Source organism: Electrona antarctica (assembly GCF_951216825.1).
Source record: "Electrona antarctica genome assembly, chromosome: 17".
NCBI lineage: Eukaryota > Metazoa > Chordata > Actinopteri > Myctophiformes > Myctophidae > Electrona > Electrona antarctica.
This window is the reverse complement of record NC_136798.1, coordinates 20,692,480-20,713,094: the sequence shown is the minus strand read 5'-3', so window position 1 is coordinate 20,713,094 and position 20,615 is coordinate 20,692,480. Positions and strand designations below refer to the sequence as shown.

The 20,615-nt window shown below is 41.3% G+C and overlaps 2 protein-coding genes across 3 annotated transcripts; both read left to right on the top strand.

The window, feature by feature from the left end:
* The first annotated feature begins 3,865 nt into the window (after positions 1-3,865).
* Positions 3,866-10,449, top strand: LOC306940776 (uncharacterized protein). Of its 2 annotated transcripts, XR_013792048.1 has the most exons (5): positions 3,866-4,155; positions 5,613-5,736; positions 6,238-6,504; positions 7,358-10,013; positions 10,208-10,449. XR_013792048.1 is itself a non-coding variant. In XM_079525967.1 (4 exons), exons 1-4 carry the CDS (start codon positions 4,027-4,029, stop codon positions 8,836-8,838), a joined length of 2,001 nt encoding a protein of 666 aa, XP_079382093.1. In that variant the 5' UTR covers positions 3,866-4,026; the 3' UTR covers positions 8,839-10,449. The 2 variants fall into 2 exon arrangements, 1 of the variants encoding a protein (XP_079382093.1); XM_079525967.1 differs by having other exon boundaries at positions 7,358-10,449.
* Positions 10,450-15,022: 4,573 nt separating this feature from the next.
* Positions 15,023-15,996, top strand: LOC306940786 (proteinase-activated receptor 3-like; the record flags this gene model as incomplete). Its single annotated transcript, XM_079525983.1, has 1 exon — positions 15,023-15,996. One exon carries the CDS (start codon positions 15,023-15,025, stop codon positions 15,923-15,925), a length of 903 nt encoding a protein of 300 aa, XP_079382109.1. The 3' UTR covers positions 15,926-15,996.
* Positions 15,997-20,615: the final 4,619 nt, after the last annotated feature.

Genomic DNA, 20,615 nt, shown 5'->3' with positions numbered 1-20,615 from the left:
AAGTCTCAACACTTCACTTCGTCATTCCTTCATCTTTGGAAGATTATTTAATCTACAACAGAGCTTACGTACATCTGATATTTTGGAACATTTTTTAAAAATCTTGAAAGTGTTTGAGTTTTTAACATAAATCTTCTCTTCCATGGGGGTCCCTGGCCTCAGGTCTTAAGGTCACGCTGCATGAGAGGGTCACCTAAATGCCAATGCAAAAATCAAACACTCAGAGAGATAGATAGATTTTTTTCAACACCCCTCCTGGGTCGCATGCCAGACACTAACTCAGCTCTTGTGTGCGACGTGGGTAGGCGATTAAGCTATAAGCTGTTACAGTGCGTTCCTTTCAACGGCATGAGGTTGGAAAAATGAACATGTAAAGCTACAGTATTGCATTGCAGCAGCAAGTTACAACATAGACATATATATGCATGTAGTGTGGCTTTTGAAACACATTCATTCACACATCAATCTGCTGCCTATACTGTACGAACCTGGGTCGGCTGCTTCAGATACAGTAATCTGTGAAGAAATGGGGCCTGGCAGACAACGCAGCATGTGAGAGTGGGGAGCAGCTTGAGCAGACTAGACATATTATTATGTATCCTAAAGAAAAAAAATACATTAACAATTGCAAAATACATGCCAACAGAATAAGAAAAATTATTTAAACACATTTAATGTTTAGTTTATATGCAAGTTATAGAGGAAACCATGCAAGGCACCAGCCTGCTCATCAGAAGCAGTTGGGGGTTCAGGGGTTCATCATCTTGCTCAAGGACACTTTGAGTTGTTTGTTAGTCTGTTGTCAGTCCTGTGTAGTCTAGTCAATGCCCAGTACATCAAGTTCAGCTGTATTGTTAGTGCACCATTGTGTGAAGCGGCAAATTGTGTTTTGACAAGCTGTAGCGGAGTCGTTGTCATTGAGTAGTGAGAGAAAGGCAGTGTCATCAGAGTATGTGAAGTAAGTGGTGATGGGTGATGGACTGTCTATACCTTTCTCTAGAAGCTCTACTTTTTGACAATTTTGCCTACTTTTGAAAATATAATGACTGACCCCTGGTTGGGAAATGCTGCTCTTGGTGATCAATACAGTTAGTGAATACACACACCACCCAAGCACTGTTTACTCGGAACTACTGGACTGTGACCTCCTGTGATAGAATAATCGTTATTTGTGTAATCAACTGTGCTGAGTGCACGGTTGGCAAGTAACAGCGTATGCACTGCGATTAAATGACATAATATAACTAATTATTTACGATCCCAATTAAAGCAAAGGTGGTACCCAGTTGATGATCATACCTCTTGAATGTCTTCGGACGGTAAAAAGCACCACAATAATCAAATCAAAAAGTATGCACGCACGTGAGTGCAGTGCAGTGCAGTGTGTGTGTGTGTGTGTGTGTGTGTGTGTGTGTGTGTGTGTGTGTGTGTGTGTGTGTGTGTGTGTGTGTGTGTGTGTGTGTGCGTGTGTGCGTGTGTGCGTGTGTGCGTGTGTGCGTGTGTGCGTGTGTGCGTGTGTGCGTGCGTGCGTGCGTGCGTGCGTGCGTGCGTGCGTGCGTGCGTGCGTGTTTTGATTGATTGACTGAAGTATTTATTAAGTTTGCAGAATTACAGTACATTTCAAGCACAACTCAATATAAAAACTGTTAACTGTGAGTGGACGACCCAATAAAGCATTACAAGGGTCCACCTTGTTCAATTCATCAAAACATATAGAGACGTACAAATATACGTATGCCAGGTCATTGTTGACCTGCATGGCATTGTACATATTATTGTTTTTTTGGGACTCGGAAACAGATGATTGTTTTACCTATGATCCTGCTAATTTGATTGATTGCTTTTTTTTAGTACACCAGAGGGACAGCGCATGTCAGAAGTTTTGGAGATAAAGCCAGAGAGGCCAGACTGAGATGGTTTGGACACGTACAGAGGAGGATAGTGAGTTAGAAATGTATAATGGGGCTCAATGGCAGCTCTATGGCACGTCAAAAAATTACTTTCACCTAGAAACTCTATTCACACATTTTATAATTCAGCTTACTGTGGAGACACATGCTGGAACTTTTTACTTTGAAATTATTTGTAGTTTCTGAGTTATTTAACTTAAACGCCCAATGCATTCTCAATGGCAATAGCACAAACTTTGGCATGCTACTAGTCCTACAATGTAGGACTTTCCCTGGACCTTCTAGCCGCTAGAAGGTCCAGGGAAAGGCCTCCAAGAGTTGGGAAAGAACATATCAAGAGAGTGGAGTGGTAGGCCCTTGGATTGACCAGTGGATGCAATGTACCCCACTTTGAGGTGTCACGTCTTAGGCCTAGATTTAGGGTAGGATTGAACCCAGATTGTAAAATGTTGTTCCTCCATCTTGGGAGAGTATGTAGGCCTTTCACTGGACCTCCTAGCCACTAAGATGACCACAGGCCCACCACTTAAAGACCACATGTTAGGGTGCCCAAATCTGACGTTAGGTGGTCAAATTAACTGAAACTGAAGCAATTCAGTAAAGGTCAACGCTTCCTCATGGGCCTAGGACCTCCAGTTAAGGGTAAAATACTCTTGGTCAATCCAAGGGCCTACCACTCCACTCTCTTGATATGTTGTTCCCCAACTCTTGGAGAGTATTTAGGTCCCAGCCCCTAAAATAACCCCAGGAGGAAGTGTTGACCTTTACTGAATTGCTTCAGTTTGAGTTCATTTGAGCACCTAAATTCAGATTTGGGCACCGTAGCATGTGGTTTTTAAGTGGTGGGCCTTGGGTCATCCTAGGGGCTATAACAGGGGTGCCCACACATTTATGACGTGAGATCTACTTTCACAATGACCAGCTCAACAAGATCTACCCACTGGAAAAATAAGTGTACCATTGCTGAAAATAGTTTAAATATATAATGTACCTGGGGGGGCATTGGAATAGGGAATAGAAATTATGACAGGCAGTTTCTGCTGTCAAAATATGTCCCCCGTATTTAACTTAAACGCCCAATGCATTCTCAATGGCAATAGCACAAACTTTGGCATGCTACTAGTCCTACATACTTACACCTAGAAACCCCATTCAAACCTATTTAGGTTCATCTTACGGTGGACATGTTTGCCTGAAAAGAAATCTTTGAAATGTTTCATAGTTTTAGAAATATAGTGCTTTCAAATTTGAGAAATTCACAATGGGGCTCAATGGCAGATATTGGCACATCAAAAAAGCACTTTCACCTAGAAACTCCATTCACACTTTTTATAATTCAGCTTACTGTGGACTGTGGAGACACATGCTGGAACGTTTTACTTCGAAATGATTTGTAGTTTCGGAGTTATTTAACTTAAACGCCCAATGCATTCTCAATGGCAATAGCACAAACTTTGGCATGCTACTAGTCCTACATACTTACACTATAGAAACCCCATTCAAACCTATTTAGGTTCATCTTACGGTGGACATGTTTGCCTGAAAAGTACTTTTTCCACCAGGCCACCACTGACTGGAAGCCTCCTGTGTAACTTGTGGCTGCCTCATTTTGACTGCGTTACATCAATTTCACCAGCAGATGGCAATCAAGTGCAGGCGAGGAATGTGAAACTGTTGCCATGTCCGCTTATTATATGCGACTTTGGACTTCTTTTTCTGTAAAATATTGGTAGTTGCGGGTTGCGGTTTTTTGGGGCTTATTCCTAAAGTTTAGTAGTCGCTTATTTGGACTTGTTTCCTACTGTCGTTTAAACCAGTGATTTTCACACATTTTCATGTCAAGGACCGGGGACCCCCATTAATGTATTTGTCCAAATAAGGAGTCCTTTATCTTATTTCTCTCACACAATCTGGCAACACTGCTTGCTAACTGCTTCTGGTTCATATGTCGTCAACCGTTGTAAACAACAAACGGAGAGTCCACTTCACTAGAAGAAGAAGAAACAAGAGAGGAATGCTTGCCATGCACGAAGAAGTTATAGTTGCATTTCATACTCCTTATTCTTTGTATAGTAAATCTGCAACGTAGGGGGAAAAAAACTGAACAAAACAAAAAATGCCAGAAAACGAAGTGTTTTATTCGGAAACGATGTCCATTGTGGAGATTGTTATTGAAGCTTCAGTTGATGTCATCTGCCGAGGAGGCACACAGAAAGACCAGAAGCTGCTGCATGGGAACTGGAAGGTGAGATTAATAGTTCACTCACTAGCACCGTACAAGTTTTCATAGAAGGTACAAGTGTATATTTGTACGTATTTAATTGTTATGATGAATTGAAAATGGTGGACCCTGATGTCTTGTGCTTGTTTTTCATGATTTCGTCCACAAAGTAGCAGGTTTTTTGTATTGACTTGTGCTTTCGTTTGAAATTTACCCATTATATTTCTATACAGACTGTGAAATAAAAAAAATCAATCATTCAGAATGTTGTTTTGTTTTTAGTTGTGTGGTTGATCAATGTTGAATGTATTTTGGGAGTTGGTCATGGTCACACAATATAGCCGCAATTTGCAACAATACGTCGTTTCGCGGACACCGCCATATTGGATTTATCGGGATGCATTCTGGGTAGGCAATTGTGCGATCTGTTTTGAGGGTCAAAACCAAATATGCACATTCTGTATTCCTGAAATAACTGTACACTTACAAACAGGCTGCACAGTATGTGATATAAGGGGAACAATATCATATTTGTGAGATAACATGAGTTAAAGGATGTCCTGCTAGCTTGGGTCCAAACTATAAACCACACTTTCAGCACATATCCAAATGCAAACAAAGTAGATCATGTCGAAGACTTGATTGTATTAAGAACAAAATGAGTCCTATTTGTTTTTGGAAATGAAAATGGATCTAGCCTGGCATGGCCAGACTAATATCACTGCAGTCTGCAGTGATTAGATATTAGTTTATTTTTCTCTGGCAGATTTGTCTTGTTTCTTAATCTGTATCCTCTCTTAAGATCACAGAATAATAATAATAATAACTTTATTTTAATAGCACTTTTTGCTTACTTAGTGCTTGAACAATTCAACAATCAAAACAGCAATAACAACAGAATAAATCAATAATGAAATGGCAGTAGAAAATGCAAAATAACAAACAAACAAGATATTAATCAAGGAGATACAAAGGCCATTCTATAAAAATGGGTCTTTAGGAGGGATTTCAAACTTTAGTTCAAGGTTGTACTTTATTGTTACATCTTGTGTACAGGTACATAAGAGTACAACTTATTTTTGTTTGACTTCCTTACAGACAATGCAGCAGCAGATGGCATAACATTCAAACAACAAAACACAGCAAGCACAGAAAACAAAGGGATAGAATAAAGAGTGCAAGAAGGAGCACTCAAAGAGTAAAAAATCAGGCCAGGCTGAAGAGAGTGGTGCAACAGCACCCCCTATTGGTACTCTACCCTATTGGTACTCTAAACATCGGGACACAGGGACATAGTCAGTCACATAGGTTAGGACATAGGTTGGGATACCTTGAAAGATACACCTTGATTTAAAAGCGCGTAGATCTGCTATTTTCGCGGAATGTTCCAATATCTCGGAATATACTCAGAATAGGTAAGCTAGGGTTTGTAACACGAATAAACCAACACACATTTCTTCTTTTACTATTTCCATTCACAGGCCCAACATGCCAGCATCCTCCACTCGATGGCACGCGAGGCGACTCGAAAGATCGACAGCCTCTTTACCCAACTTTCCTCACCACTGCTCAGGGAGAACGAGGCACTGCGGACTAGGCTGAAAGGTGAGCCTAGGGGTGGTAGTAGGGACGATAGTATATCCAAATGTAAACAGCAACATTGACTTTGTATCGTATCGTTTTGCAATGCAAATAATCTGTGTCGAATCGTTTTGCAATGCAAATATTCGATTTGATTGCCTCAATACTAAGTACTTGTGCATTGTATTTAGCAATGTTAAGAAGAAAAAAAGAAAAAGAGGGGTTTAATATCTATTGATAAATGTGTGTATTCTCTGTGTTCATGTCAAGGTACGGGTTTGTCTATGTGTTCATGTTCAGATATTATCTATTTGCCAGAGAATCACTGTTTACTTATTTATGTCCATATTCATCCACATGTTTCACAATTTCTTTGCTAGTTTCCGATTTTAAATCATTGAATGAATCGTACCGTATCAACAGTATCACCATAATGAACCAATATCATCCATGTATCGTATCATCAACCATGTATTGTTGTGATACGTATTGTATCGATGTTAAAATGTATCGTTACACCCCTAGGTGAGTCCGAGAAGGTCGAGGTCGCCACGAGGTGGAGAGAAAACGTGCTCAAAGGCTCTCCGGTCCTTTTCGAAGGTACCGGCTTAGTCTATCAGCTGAAGCCACTGGGGAAGCTAGGAGGAATACCACCGCTGACCAAAGTATCGCCCGCACCCACAGTGGTGCCGACGGCGGCAGTGCTGCCGACGGCGGCAGTGCTGCGCATAGTCGTACAGACTGCAGCAGCAGCAGGGGCCCCTCTGCTGCAGTGTAATGGACGTGATACTGGTAAGCTTCTCCCACATAACTCTATAATACATTTTAGAACATTGGTTTTCAACCTTTTTCATATCAAGGCCCATTATTTGGGATTTGAGCCACGGACCACCATTTGATGACATCTAGCCTCTCAGACCAAAAACTATTTTGTTGTCGGATAAGATTTTTGTCCACAATTCCATTTGGTATTGATGTTGATCAAATTCAATTCTTCTACATTCTCTAATTGTGTAGACTTCTTGTAAATGAAGTGATGCAGATGTTTAACAATAATGTAACTCTTGAGAGCGTGAAATGAAAGTATAGGTCCATTTGGTTTCATTTTACGCTCTCAAGAGCTCAAGAGTTAAAGATCTATAAGGGTCCATTTGGTTACAACATAATTTAGCTGGGGACCACCTGGAACCCCTCGAGGACTACTGGTGGTCCCCAGAATACTGGTTGAAAACCACTGTTTTAGAAAGTAGTAATCGATTAAAAAAAATCCCAACAACATTAAAACAAATCTCTGACCCCAAAGTAATTGATCTAATGTGAAATGACAGGGACATGTATGTATCCAACCAGCAGTGGTTCCCTATGGAGACACAAAGAGTCTCCTTGGTTCTGGTGACTGATATTGTTCTAATGTTTTTTTCAATAACTTGGGGAAAATGAAAAGAATCATACCAGTACTAATCATACTAGTCTAAATTGATCAGGCAGTGTATTTTGCCCACCAGTGGAGCCACTGGCATATATTCAGTTAAGCACATGGAATCCTCTCATAGTGTATCCATCGCTACACCGTAGATGTAACAAATACCTGAAATGTATTTTCATATGTTTGGTAATAATTCCTTTTTTCCCCTCTCACCCATAGGCCCCTGTGATATTGGGAACACAAGCATCAAGCCAGAATCTAGTGAAACTGAAGGGCAAACTGCACAGACCACGAGTTCCGCAAAGAAGCCGAAATGTTTTGTATGTGAGGTCTGTGACAGGAGCTTTAGAGGTGAGGTTTATTTGAAGCAGCACATGAACATTCACAGTGAACAGAAGATGTTTGGCTGCAACCAGTGCCCAAGGCGCTTCAAGAAGATAAACAATTTGGAGAATCACCTGTTGCGCCATGAAGAAAAGAAGCTTGAAAAGGAAAAGGAGCCCGTGTCTCTCAAGTGCCCGCTCTGTGAGAAGGTTTTCAAATCTAAAGATCTTTTGAGAAGCCACCAGCTTGTACATACAAATGCGAGACCTTTCAAATGTGTAACCTGTGGAAAGGGCTTCAAAACGAAACGTTGCTTAAAGAACCACCAGCTTGTTCATTCTGGTGAAAAGCCACATAAATGCATACAGTGCGGAGAGAGTTTCAAATATGCTTTTTCACTAAAGTGCCATAAGACCGTACATACTGGCGAACTTCTGTACAAATGTACAGTGTGCGGTAAGGATTTTGGTTCGAGGAAATCGCTTACGCAACATCAGAAAATCCATTCAGGGGGGTTTACGTGTGAGGTGTGTGGAGCCAGCTTCACACTCGAAAACAACCTAAGGAGGCATATGCGCTTTCACACAGGCGAGAGGCCTTACAAATGCAAGGATTGTGGCGAGAGTTTCAGGCAAGGCGAAAAGCTGAAATCCCATATGCTTCTCCATGGCGCCCCTAAGCCCTTCATGTGTGATCTATGTGGAAAGACCTTCCTCTACAACTGCGAGTTGAAGAAACATATGACATTACAACATGATCCGGCGATTATCGGACAGGGAAGATCTACATACGCCCAACGGGGGAGACCGCTCACGCTAGACCAAAGGAACCGCAGAGTGATATATCGTACAGACAGGACGATAGAGGACGTGTCACAGTTCAGTTGTAAAATATGCCAACGGAGCTTCAACACGGCTTACATGTTGGAAAGGCACGAGCAGTGGCACCACAAAGGGCCGAAGCGGTACACCTGCGGCGAGTGTGGCAAGTCTTTCTTCCACAAGAATACCTACGTGTACCACCAAAGAACCCACACCGGGGAGAGACCCTTTGTGTGCAGCGTGTGCGGGAAGAGCTTCATCATTCACCAGTCTCTGAAGTCCCACATGCTGTTGCACTCTGGAGAGAGACCCTTCAAATGTGAGCAGTGTGGCAAGACGTTCAGGTTCTACGCAAACTTCACCAGACACCTAGGCATCCACACGGGAGAGAAGCCATATGAGTGCGAGGTGTGTGGGATGAGGTTCAATCAGATGGTTCACGTTAAGTCTCACATGCAGATTCACACCGGGGACAAGCTGTATTCCTGTGACAAATGTGGACAGGGATTTTCAGACTCAAGACAGTTCAAGAAACACAGTTGTAGAAATGATTAGGAAACCCTTTGGAAAGAAGTTTACAGAACCCCCCCTCCTCAGGATTGACTACATCCCTTCCTTTTTCTCTACTACACATACAATAATACTTTGACATCTTTATTGATATATGTACAATGCATACAACTTTATCAAAATGATAAAAACACAAAGCTGACAGCATATTGCCATTGTGGTCCTTTAGGGTGTACATGTAAAATGCACTGATGAATAAATGACTGACTGCTTGTGAGTGAAGTGCAAGTGAGTGCGCAGGGCTGCACATAGAAAGTCTATACGGCTGGGTACAGATTTACCACTGGGTGTGCTTACCACACCAAGAGAGAGGGGAGGACAACAAATACAATGCTTAAATGCTTTTAGAGCAGCAATAGGTAACTTTTTAACAATAGCATATTACCGGTATGTTCCACAAAATTAACAATCATCCTTTAAATGTATAGAATTGGGGGTCCCCTGCTCGGGGCTTGACTGTATTACGATGTATTGGTGAGATAACTTTAATCATTTATCATTTATTTGCCAAGGCAGGACCAAAGATTGTTAATTTAGGAAGATACACCATCCTGATTGGGATTGGACTCGGAGCCACTAGAGGTGACCTACACAAAGCCTACAAATGGTCTCCTAAATGGATGCAAATCTCACAAACGTCCTATGGTTTACTGGTGCTAGATCCTGTGGAGTGTGGACTGTTGCTGGGTTCATTATTATTAAAAAGAAGTTATTTTCTACTAATTATTACTATTAGCAGTACCTAGTAATATATTATTAACCAATATTGAGTATTATTCATATATCAATCTCCTTAATCCAGGCAGGATGTGATACTACAACTACACGCCAGTAGGTGGCGTGGGTGTGCACCTTAAAAGCATTGGTTGCAACGCGCCATTAAAGTCGAAGAACAACATGGCATCATGTCTGCACTCCCTTGTGCAAAATATTCAACTGTTGGAGTAAAATGATACATTTATTTCAGCAGACAGAACAGTGTAGGCCTACATGGTGTGTTTGAAGGATCAACTTGTCCAGGGAGTGCCTCAGGCTCAGCAGTGGAAACATGTTAAAAAGATCAACATGTTGAAGCTACATCCTAGGTAAAAGTTTAGCATCAATCAACCTGCATGACGTCTCCAGCTTGCTTTACAACCACATTGATGATGTAAACCCGGGTAGGTCTTCACTCTGAATACAATAATACATTCTTTAAAAAGAAAAAGCTACTGTGTGCACTGCAGGCAAACATTACTGTCATGTCATGTGAACCATGGCTAAGAAGTGCTATTACAAACTACTGATTGGTTGATTTTAGACAGACATAAATGGCTGTGATATTCGGCTAACATATTCGATATTCGCCCACCAGGCTTTCCACCACCTCGGAGGAAAGCATGTACACAGAATCTTATGAATCCAAGATGAGGAGGGCAGCTCACATCTTAGGCTCACATCAGCTGCAGTCCAATGAAGGTGATTGAGGGTTGGTTGGATGCACCTGCCCGTCAAGCCATATACTGGGTAGTCCACAATGTAGTGAATGAAGATATTCAAATGTGTCATCTGATTTACTGACCCGGTGATGTAATGGATGTGTTGTGGGTTGATTATTCTGTGAATAGGATGGGGGGGAGGGAGGGGGTTTTGTGTATGTATGTGTGTGTGTGTGTGTGTGTGTGTGTGTGCGTGCGCGCGTGCGTACGTACGTACACGTGTGTGAGTGTTTTGAGTTCAATTTTGTACACTGTAAAATGATTATGCTGTTTGTCCTTGATCAGAAAACTAATAAAAAATTGAATGAGAAAAAAAATGTGTCATCTGATTATTTATTTTCTTCAGTGGTTACTGGTTATCTGCATTTTGAAATGTATGATTCAGAATATGCCTCCAAGGTTCTGTCTCTGCTCCAAATTTGGTTAATGTCTTGCATGCATACCTCAACTGTCTGTTTCCAGCAGAGTGAAATAAATGTATTAATATTTGAGTTATTTGGAGATGACTGAGTATTGATTGATTGGTTTAAAATTGTATTAGCAGTATGGGTACATTTAAAACGAAAGCACAAGTCAATACAAAAACTCTGGACGACACCATGATAAAGGATTACACTTGTTTACAACAGGGTCCACCATTTTCAATTCATCAGAAATGTTTGAAACATTTAGTAACATTTCCTCATGTGATTCAGCTGCATATTGGATCATGATTCAGCCCTGTACTGGCATCTAACCTACATATTGGATCATGATTCAGCCCTGTACTGGCATCTAACCTACATATTGGATCATGATTCAGCCCTGTACTGGCATCTAACCTACATGATGATTCAGCCCTGTACTGGCATCTAACCTACATGATGATTCAGCCCTGTACTGGCATCTAACCTACATGATGATTCAGCCCTGTACTGGCATCTAACCTACACTGTAAGTGTTCCCTTCCCTGCTGCTATCAGTGTTTCCTGTATAGTTCAATAGTTACTTCCATGTGTTCTTGTCAATAAGTACATACTGTAGCCTATACATACTGTAGGTGTCAGAGCAGCACAAATAGAATGGGGCCATACTGAGAAGAATGTGTCACGTGGTATACTCAGTATATAGTATACAGTATACTATACTGTATATCAGCTGTAGGTGCTGAGGTTTTGGTCAGAGACGGCATATAAGGCGGATCATGAAATAATGGGCCCCTGGGCCACCGACATGCACAAGGTCCCCCCGCCCTGAATGGGAGCTGTTTTTTTTTTTTTTTCCCCGACGCATAATTATGACATTCACACAAGCACACACACACACACACACACACACACAAATGTGAACATGCATTGTGTGTGAGTTATGGCTAGTCAGTGGCTTGACCAAGGAACCTCTGAGAAGGAAGTGGTCACATGACTGGGCTGCGCCATGACACTTTCATGGACACTTTAATGGGAGCCAAACTCACACCGGAAGTGCAATGAATACATGGCAGTGAATGGAGCCAGCTGGACCAGCTCATAACAAACATTATTTATGAACAATTGAGACCTTATAATCGGTTCAGGAATATAAAAGAAGACATCACAGGTTGTTTTCTAATCACTTAATTTTCGATGTGCACAGAGTGCACAGTATATAATTTTATCTGAGGATCTAAACAGCAGCAGGTATCGTTTCTGGCTCCGAAGTATCGCGAGATGCGTTCAGAAAGGTATTTTGTGCTCTTTAGATACCATACCTATATAAAAATTACACAGTGTACACATCGAAAAGCAACACAGCAGACAATAATGTGTTACATGTCTTCTGTTATTTTCCAGAAGTGATTACTTTACAAAAGGTCATTCATAAATAATGTTTGTTCATGAGCTGGTCACTGAGTTCATGTCCCGTGCACGGGCAGGCAAGACACATGGCAGGCCTGGTTGCATCAGTTGTTTTCCACCACATTTCCGTCAGGGCAAATGGACTGTTGCATCATTGTTAATCGTTGTTGAACGTTGTTGGATCGTATATGAATAGTCAGTATGTTGCTACATATTCTCTAAACAAACAAATCAAACTCCTTACGCCATCTGGTTTTAGATTTCATGGTTTAATACTGTCTGTAATCTCTTGATTGGCCTGAGTGTGAAATTACTTTCTTTTAGATGCTACAGCAAATAACGGTATTGCAGGTGGGGACCAAACAAGGCATCATGACATCCAGAATGTCATGAGTGAAGGAGTGTTTTCCACATCTCATTTTGAGTGGAGGGCTCAGTTTTTGCTCATACAGTGAATGAGGTTAACACAATGAAGCAGGGAGTGGGGACACCAATCACTAAACCAATTGTGCTACATTATTATTAATAATAATAATACTGACTAGCCATAATGGCTATATGGCTGATGTAATAGACTGGTCTCCAAGTACTCTGTTTCTTATAAATTTGTCCCTCAATTTTGTAACCCATCCTTCACCCGGTCCCAATGCCTAAGCTGTGATCCTGGGCGCTACTCTCCCTCTGCCAACCTGGGGAGAGCCAAATGAGCTCATGCTTACTTAAATGCATGAGGAGTAAGCAGGCTGCTATTTATCACCTGACATGCACAAGTACTCTTACAACACATACTGCACGAGTATAACACAACCAGAACCTTTTTCATGTATTTATACATTATTAGAAAGATGCGGTATCCAGTGGACAATGACATCACAGTTGGATGAACTAGACTTTGCGGACGACATCACTCTGCTCTCGCATAGTCATAGACAGTCAGGGTGGAACACATGTAGACGTCAGAGCCAGATAATTTGGAGCTCTAAACAAATAAGCCAGTGGACAAAGCTCAGACTCTTCAGCTCAAACGTCAAGCCACTAAGCCAGTACTATTTTACCGATGGACGTGGAGGACAACAATGATGAAGGTGCAAACATTCCTCAATAGCTGCCTGAGGAGGATCCTGAGCATCCGCTGGCCAGACACCATCAGCAATAAAGAGGAAGAGGAGATTAAGAGAAGAAGGTGGGGTTGGATCGGCCACACGCTCTGGAAGCCATCACGAGACAACAAGCCCTTAGATGGAACCCGCAAAGGCACAGGAAAGAGGGGAAGGCCAAAGAACACCTGGCACAGGGTCCTTGAGACTGACATCAAGCAGTGTGAACTGATATGGAAACAGCTGGAAAAGAAGGACCAGGATAGAGGACTCTGGTTGACTGTAGTCAACGGCCTATGCTCCATGAAAGGAGCGATATACATAAGAAGAAGAGAGAGGCATTAGAAAGGTTGAGAAACCAATGGTTAATAGCAGAAATGAATTTGGTTGATAATGTGTGTTCTAAGTAGATAGGTAATAGGTATATGGTTGGGCTGTTTATGGTCCCAATATAAATTGTATATTATTTCCATGTTAATCTGGCCTGGAGTGAGCCTTTTCAGATCCTTAAGCAATGAGTTATCCATTTTCCATGAATAATTTCTTCAAATCATTACATTTGGGAATGATATTAGATATGTCTCTAATATTATTTTTTGAGGAGCCTGTAGTAGCCTATATTTGGATTGGTATGCAGGAGTGGAGAGCTCTTTTACCATGAGCAATTTAATGTAACATGCGTTGTGTGTGAATTATGACCAGTCACCGACCTGTGCGAAGTTGGGACCGGCGGGGGAAGATATTAATCTTGTCCCAGGCAGGCGGGACCAGACACACAGCGGGCCTGGTTGCATCAGTTGTTTACCGTCGAATGTCAACTGGTGTGAACAGACAGTGGCGTGCTATATCACATGTTCTTTAAACAAACACATCAATTAACTCCTCATACTGTTACAGGCTGCAGCAAATAACTGCATAGACATGATGACATCCAGAGGGAGAAGTTCCAGGTTCCACACCCTTCTCTAAACACTGATTGGCTGTAGGAGGACCTCTAATGTCTCGGGTCATCAGCATCACGAGTGAAGGAGTGTTTTCTCATTTTCAGTGAATGGCTCAGTTTTTGCTCATATGTGAGGTAAACTGCAGTCACATATGATAGGATGAAGTACGGAGCTGCTTCATCAGTCACTAAACCAATTGTGCTACATTATTCTACTGAATAGGTAAGTGCCTTTATTTGCAGATATATTCTTCATATACTGTACACACAGTATATTATGCTTTGTGGATTTGTCCACATAATACTGTTTATTGAGTATGTGCAAAAACAGAGTAGTAATACTTTTAAATCATCTATAAGTCTGTAAACCCATTAAAGGAGACAGTGGATGATGGATCTATATTTAAGATGTCTTTTTAGGTGAGATAGTTCACCTACATAACTTTATATTAGGCAAGGAAAGAAACATTTTGGTTATTGCCCTATTGGTTATTTATTGAATCCTCCACATCAAGTGACAACAGATAAAATTAGTGTTTTTATGCAGAAAATAGAAAGGTTCCTGTCAACATGCAAGAGAGCAGAGGCAGAGAAGGCAAAGGGTTTTTAGGGAAACAGATGAAAGTGAATCTTCCTGTGATGTGCACCTTTTGTATATGATCCATTGATTAGAATATAGACAAATTGCAAACTGCTTTAGGGGGAGTATACATTGCTGTGTCTGAAAAGAACATTGATCTGATTTTCATTCTCTCGTGCTCTATTCTTTGCCCAGACAGATCATCATTGGTTATCCGGCTACTGTCCTCCTGTGAGACCTCACCAAAATCAGCCATCATGGAGGTATTTTACATCAACTCCTCTTTGCTGCTCATCTCTCAAAGACCCATCAACTACAGCCTTGGAGAGAAGACAGAGTACGAGAGCTGCAGACACATGCCAGCTCTCTTATTGTGGTACCTGATTTTGCAGGTCATTAACATGTTGCTAGGAATTCCAGCTAACATACTGGTGCTGTGGCTCATTCACAAGAGCAAGGGGGAATCATCCACCTCGGATATTTTCATCGTGCACCTGGCGGTGCTGGATATCCTTTTCTGCCTCACTATTCCACTGGAGCTCGCCAACAAACTCTATCCAACACCCAGCAGCACCTGGTACGCACTGCGCTTCATCTACGGTGTGAAAGATTCCTCGCCCATTTTCCTCTGCTGCATCTGCCTGGACCGCTACATGGCCGTGCTCCACCCCATCACCTTCAGCGAACAGAAGAACCGCCACCACAGAGCCGTCCTGGTCACAGTAGTATGGCTCGTCACTCTGGCATACTCCACTGCCAAGGGAGCAGATGTGATCGTCAATTCTTACAGGGTCTTCACTGCCATGATCCTGGCGGCGTTTGCCTTCATGTTGTTCTGTAACATTGCAATCCTTTGGGCACTCGGACAGTCGGGGCCCGGGCGCGATGAAAGGCACCCTGTCAAGAAGAGAGCCTTCAAGATGGTTCTTATCATTTTGGCCATCATAGTCTTTAACTACTTTCCACCTGTAGCACTATTCCCTTTCAAGCACTACTTTTCTCCTGATGTGTTCCGTTGCTATATTCACTATATTGCATTTGGCTTGATGGACTTCAGCAGTACCATCCAGCCTCTGCTGTATCTGTCCAAGGAGAGGTTGCCAAGGGGCTGTAGCCTATGTTGCCAAAAATGCCAAAGTAACCTAGAGTCACAGAACTAATTTGGTGAAGCGACAGTGGCTCAGGGGTAGAGTAGCCTCAAGCCTGTAGAGCGGCTGGATGGGACCTGCAATGTTCCCTTCCCAGTTTGATTACGCGTAATCTGGGGCCCGCAGGCTCCCCCAGAGTTAGTGTTGATGTGTCCTTGAGCAAGACTCTGAACCATATGCTCTGAGCCTCTGAACCCCTAATTGCTCCCGATGTGCAGGTTGGTGCCTTGCTATCTCTGGTCCATAGCTCTAATGCTTCTATGATTTAATGCAGGGCAGAATCATAGAAGCATTAGAACTATGGAACAGAGCAAGTGCCTTGCATGGTGTATGAATGTGTGTGTGAACTGTGAATGGGTGAATGTATACAGGCTAATGCACAATGTAGGCCTACTGTATGTAAATGTAAATGCATATAAGCGCTATATAAATGCATCATTAACCATTTATCCTTATTGCTCTTGTATAAAGAATGATTGTAGAATTTGCAGATGTCGTTTTTTCTATGTTTTAGTACATTCAAAATGTGTCATAGATATTAAACGAAAGATGCTAAGTTATTCTGAATAGAATTAATGTAGACTACACACCGGGCGCGAATTCGGATTTTTAAGCGGCGTTTCTCCATCGGTTAAAGGTGGTTGCACACTGGACAACTGGACGTTTTTCGGAAAACCGAAAATCCGAATTCGGGCTCGGCACACACCGGGCGCGAATCGGATGCGAATTCAGATTTTTAGCGGCGTTTCTCCATCGGTTTCCCGAAAAACGCGGCCGGTGTGCAACCACCTTTACAGTGTGGCATTAGCTCTTCTGCAAAGAATATGTGAACTGTAAAGACATGTATACTTTTAAATGTTGTAATGTTTATCTTTTCTTTTTTTGAAGAAAAACTAAAGAAAATATCTAAACCACTACCTTAATTTATTAGATATCATAAACAGCAAATACAATATTTGGGTGGTAATTACAACTTACAATTTAGGCATTTAGCAGATGCTCTTAATTAATCCATATAGTGTACAATAGGCAAGGTCAACACAAGGTCAAATACATACAAAAATAGTAATCATTATGTATTTATCTTTTTAATTTAAGACATGAAGTACACAAAAGACAAACTCCACATTGAATTCAAGTACAAATTTCAAAATACCTGGTTATGAAGCCATATTAATCAGTTGATTTCAAAATGCCTGGTTATGAAGCCATATTAATCAGTTGCAGTAGTCCTATAATCATAAATCATAAACATAATTAGTCTTGCTTGTACCCTGACTTGCAAATACTTAGTGGCAATAGACATAGCCTATACCATATTTCCTATGTGTTCTTAGAACATTCATCTTTAAATTCAGTAGGGCTGGTAAAACAGTTAATTAATGGGCATACCCCAATCTATATAGCACCTCACAATATTAATGTAGAATAATATTGGGAATCTTGTAGATCACCATGTTGCAAATGTTTTTTTTTTTTTTTACCACATGTTAAAGAGTGTATGCTATAAAAGCAACTTCATATAATTAAAAATCTATATGCTGTGCCGGTGGTGTGTCCCTCCATCAGAGCCTTCATCATATGCTTGCCTGTGTGCATCTCAGATGCTTTTTAAGAGGGGAAGACATTGTCTTTGTTGTGGAACAGCTCAGGTCGTTTCAGGTGGGTGGTCAGATCTGCTGACACACAAATGGGCCATACTCCTCCCATGTAGTGTGCGTCCTCACTCCTCAGGTGCAGTTTGTGGCTGTCAGCCAGGAACCACTGGTGGCAAGTAACTAAGTACATTTACCATGATTGCCATCATTTTCTTCAATTAAACAGGTGGTCAGAATCACCTCTGAAACAAATAAGAACCATACCCCTCCCCTGTGTGTCAGTTGTCAGATGCAGTTTGAGGCTGCTATAGCAACCACTGGTGGAAAGTGACTACAAAGTACATTTACCATAATTGCTATAATTGTTGATTTAATTAAATCGGTTATATGTGACAATGCCACCCTCACTTATAGACGTAATTGGACACGATATAAGGGTCCCCAAACAGGTACAGAGCGTCATGTTTACTCCACAGAAGCAATAACATTGCAATAATATATATATATATATATATATATATATATATATATACATACATACATACATACAGGTTCACCTGTAGCTTTGGACCAAATGTTTCAATCACCCCCAGAAAAATAAAAATTTAATTAAATTAAATAAATAAAAATAAAGAGAGAACTGTATCCAAACAATTAATAGCAACATTGGGATGTACAAACTAGCGAAAAATATGGTGTTACTACTCCATAACTAATGATACAATTGCCTCTAAAATACATTGCCTCGCTGCATCCGAGAAACAGCGCCTTCTAGTGATTGATATTATTATAGCCTACTCGTGCGTTAAAAAAGATCAAGAGCCACAAAACAAAGCATGTGATGTATGTATATGAAATGAAATGATTACTGTATTTACCCAGGGTATCTGGGCTAAGCTCAAGAACTTGTTTCCAGCCAGGCCCTGCTCATAGAACACATTTCATCGTAGTGGTTCAATGCCTTGTTCAAGGGCACTTCAGCGGTGGTAATTTTAACGTGTCGGACCGCTGATTCGAACTGGCGACCTTCCGGTATCAAGACCGATCCGCTATCCGTTCGGCCACCGCTGCTTTGGCTTGACTGTGAAATCGCCGACGGGAAGTTAGAAGTGTATGCTAAAATCCACTGACTGTGAGTGATTCGCCAGGCTGACGCACTAGGTCTCATCTCATCAGACAGTCTGTGCCTCTTATTGTCTGAGATGGACGGACGGTCACTGGTGGTTGTTGAATGACATTTTTGAAATAAAGCAGTGGCTATATTATATTATATTATATTATATTATATTATATTATATTATATTATATTATATTATATTATATTATATTATATTATATTATATTATATTATATTATATTATATTATATTATATTATATTATATTATATTACATATTACTATTGCCCCCCTACCCACAAAACATGGGACAACATAAGTATGTAGGCCTGAAAGTCCTACATACTCTCCAAGAGTTGGGAAAGAACATATCAAGAGAGTGGAGTACGTGGTAGGCCCTTGGATTGACCAGTGGATGCAATGTACCCCACTGTTACATACTCGATGATTGTATATTTATATGTATTATATATGATACCGTGACTATATTTCTATATATTGTATATTATACAGGGAGTATTTATATATTATATGTTATACGGTGATTATATTTATACATATATATATATAATTAGTATACAGTGATTATGATAGTATGGAGTTGTCGGTCATATGCTGTTGCATAGTTGGAGTGCTGATTGCAGTTCTCAGTCACAGGTCTGGCTGGTGCTCGGAGGCGGAGACCTACCTTCCACCTGCCCACCTCGTCAACGGGAGCCTATCATCATCAGAAGGCCAGCCAGAGGAAGACTACTTAAGAGCAGCTGTGATGCCAGTTCGTTGGCACTGTGACTCAGTCTGACATACTGAGATGAGAGCACCTTGTCCAGTGAGCTGTGAAAAGCTACATCGGGTCTAACATTCACGAGGGACTCCAGGGTGGAGCTCTCTGCGTGATTAACCAAATCTAACCCACCTTGCTGTGGTACCGTTACAAGAAGTTATACTGTGTTGTAATAATCGGGAGTGTGGGAGCTTGATTTTTGTAAACAGTTTGTATTTTGGTTAGGACTAGAAAGAGTAGAGAGTTTAGATAGGTTGATAATTTGTAACCCTTCTTTTTCTGTTGATGGTTAGGATTAGCTAGAGGGTTCTGTTTCCATTAGGATAGGTATAGTCTGTTTTGTTGTTTTCTCTGAGTTGCCCCATACAGCCTTTTTTGTTTTCATTATATAAAGTAACTAATCTTTAAGTTTATCTTGTAACCGGGTTCAGCTCGGGAGGGCTCAGCCCTAAACTTTAAGTTGGTTGGAGACCCAGAAACTACCGTTATTAGTCGCTTACAGGTTGTCTAGACAGGAGGTTATTGATATATATATATATATGGCCGTATTCTATATATATATTCATGCTATACCATTGTATTAATTGTATATATACCCTCTGTCTATTGTATAAAGCCTTATTGAAATGGTGTGAATAAACATGAATTCACCTGCCTCACCTTGCATCCTTTAAGTACCCCTAGACACACAAAGGAATCGTAACACCCACTTTGAGGTGTCAGGTCTTAGGCCTAGATTTAGAGTAGGATTGAACCAGTCGCACTGTAGCCATACAAAGGCCTAGGGTTCCCAGATTGTAAAATGTTGTTCCTCCATCTTGGGAGAGTATGTAGGCCTTTCACTGGACCTCCTAGCCACTAAGATGACCACAGGCCACTTAAAGACCACATGTTAGGGTGCCCAAATCTGAAGTTAGGTGGTCAAATGACCTGAAACTGAAGCAATTCAGTAACGTTCAACGCTTCCTCATGGGGTCATTTTAGGGCCTAGGACCTCCAGTAAAGGGTAAAATACTCTTCTCGGTTGTGGGAACAACATATCCAATGATGAGGACCCCAGGCCCAAAGATGTCCCCCTGGCAACTGTTTCAACTTTGGGTCAGCCTACATGTAAAAGTGCCCAAAGTTGAAGGGCAGAGCTTCAACTTCAGCTACCCAGTACCCAAGGTTGAAGCCCTTCAACTTTGGGCAGATCTACAAGCTC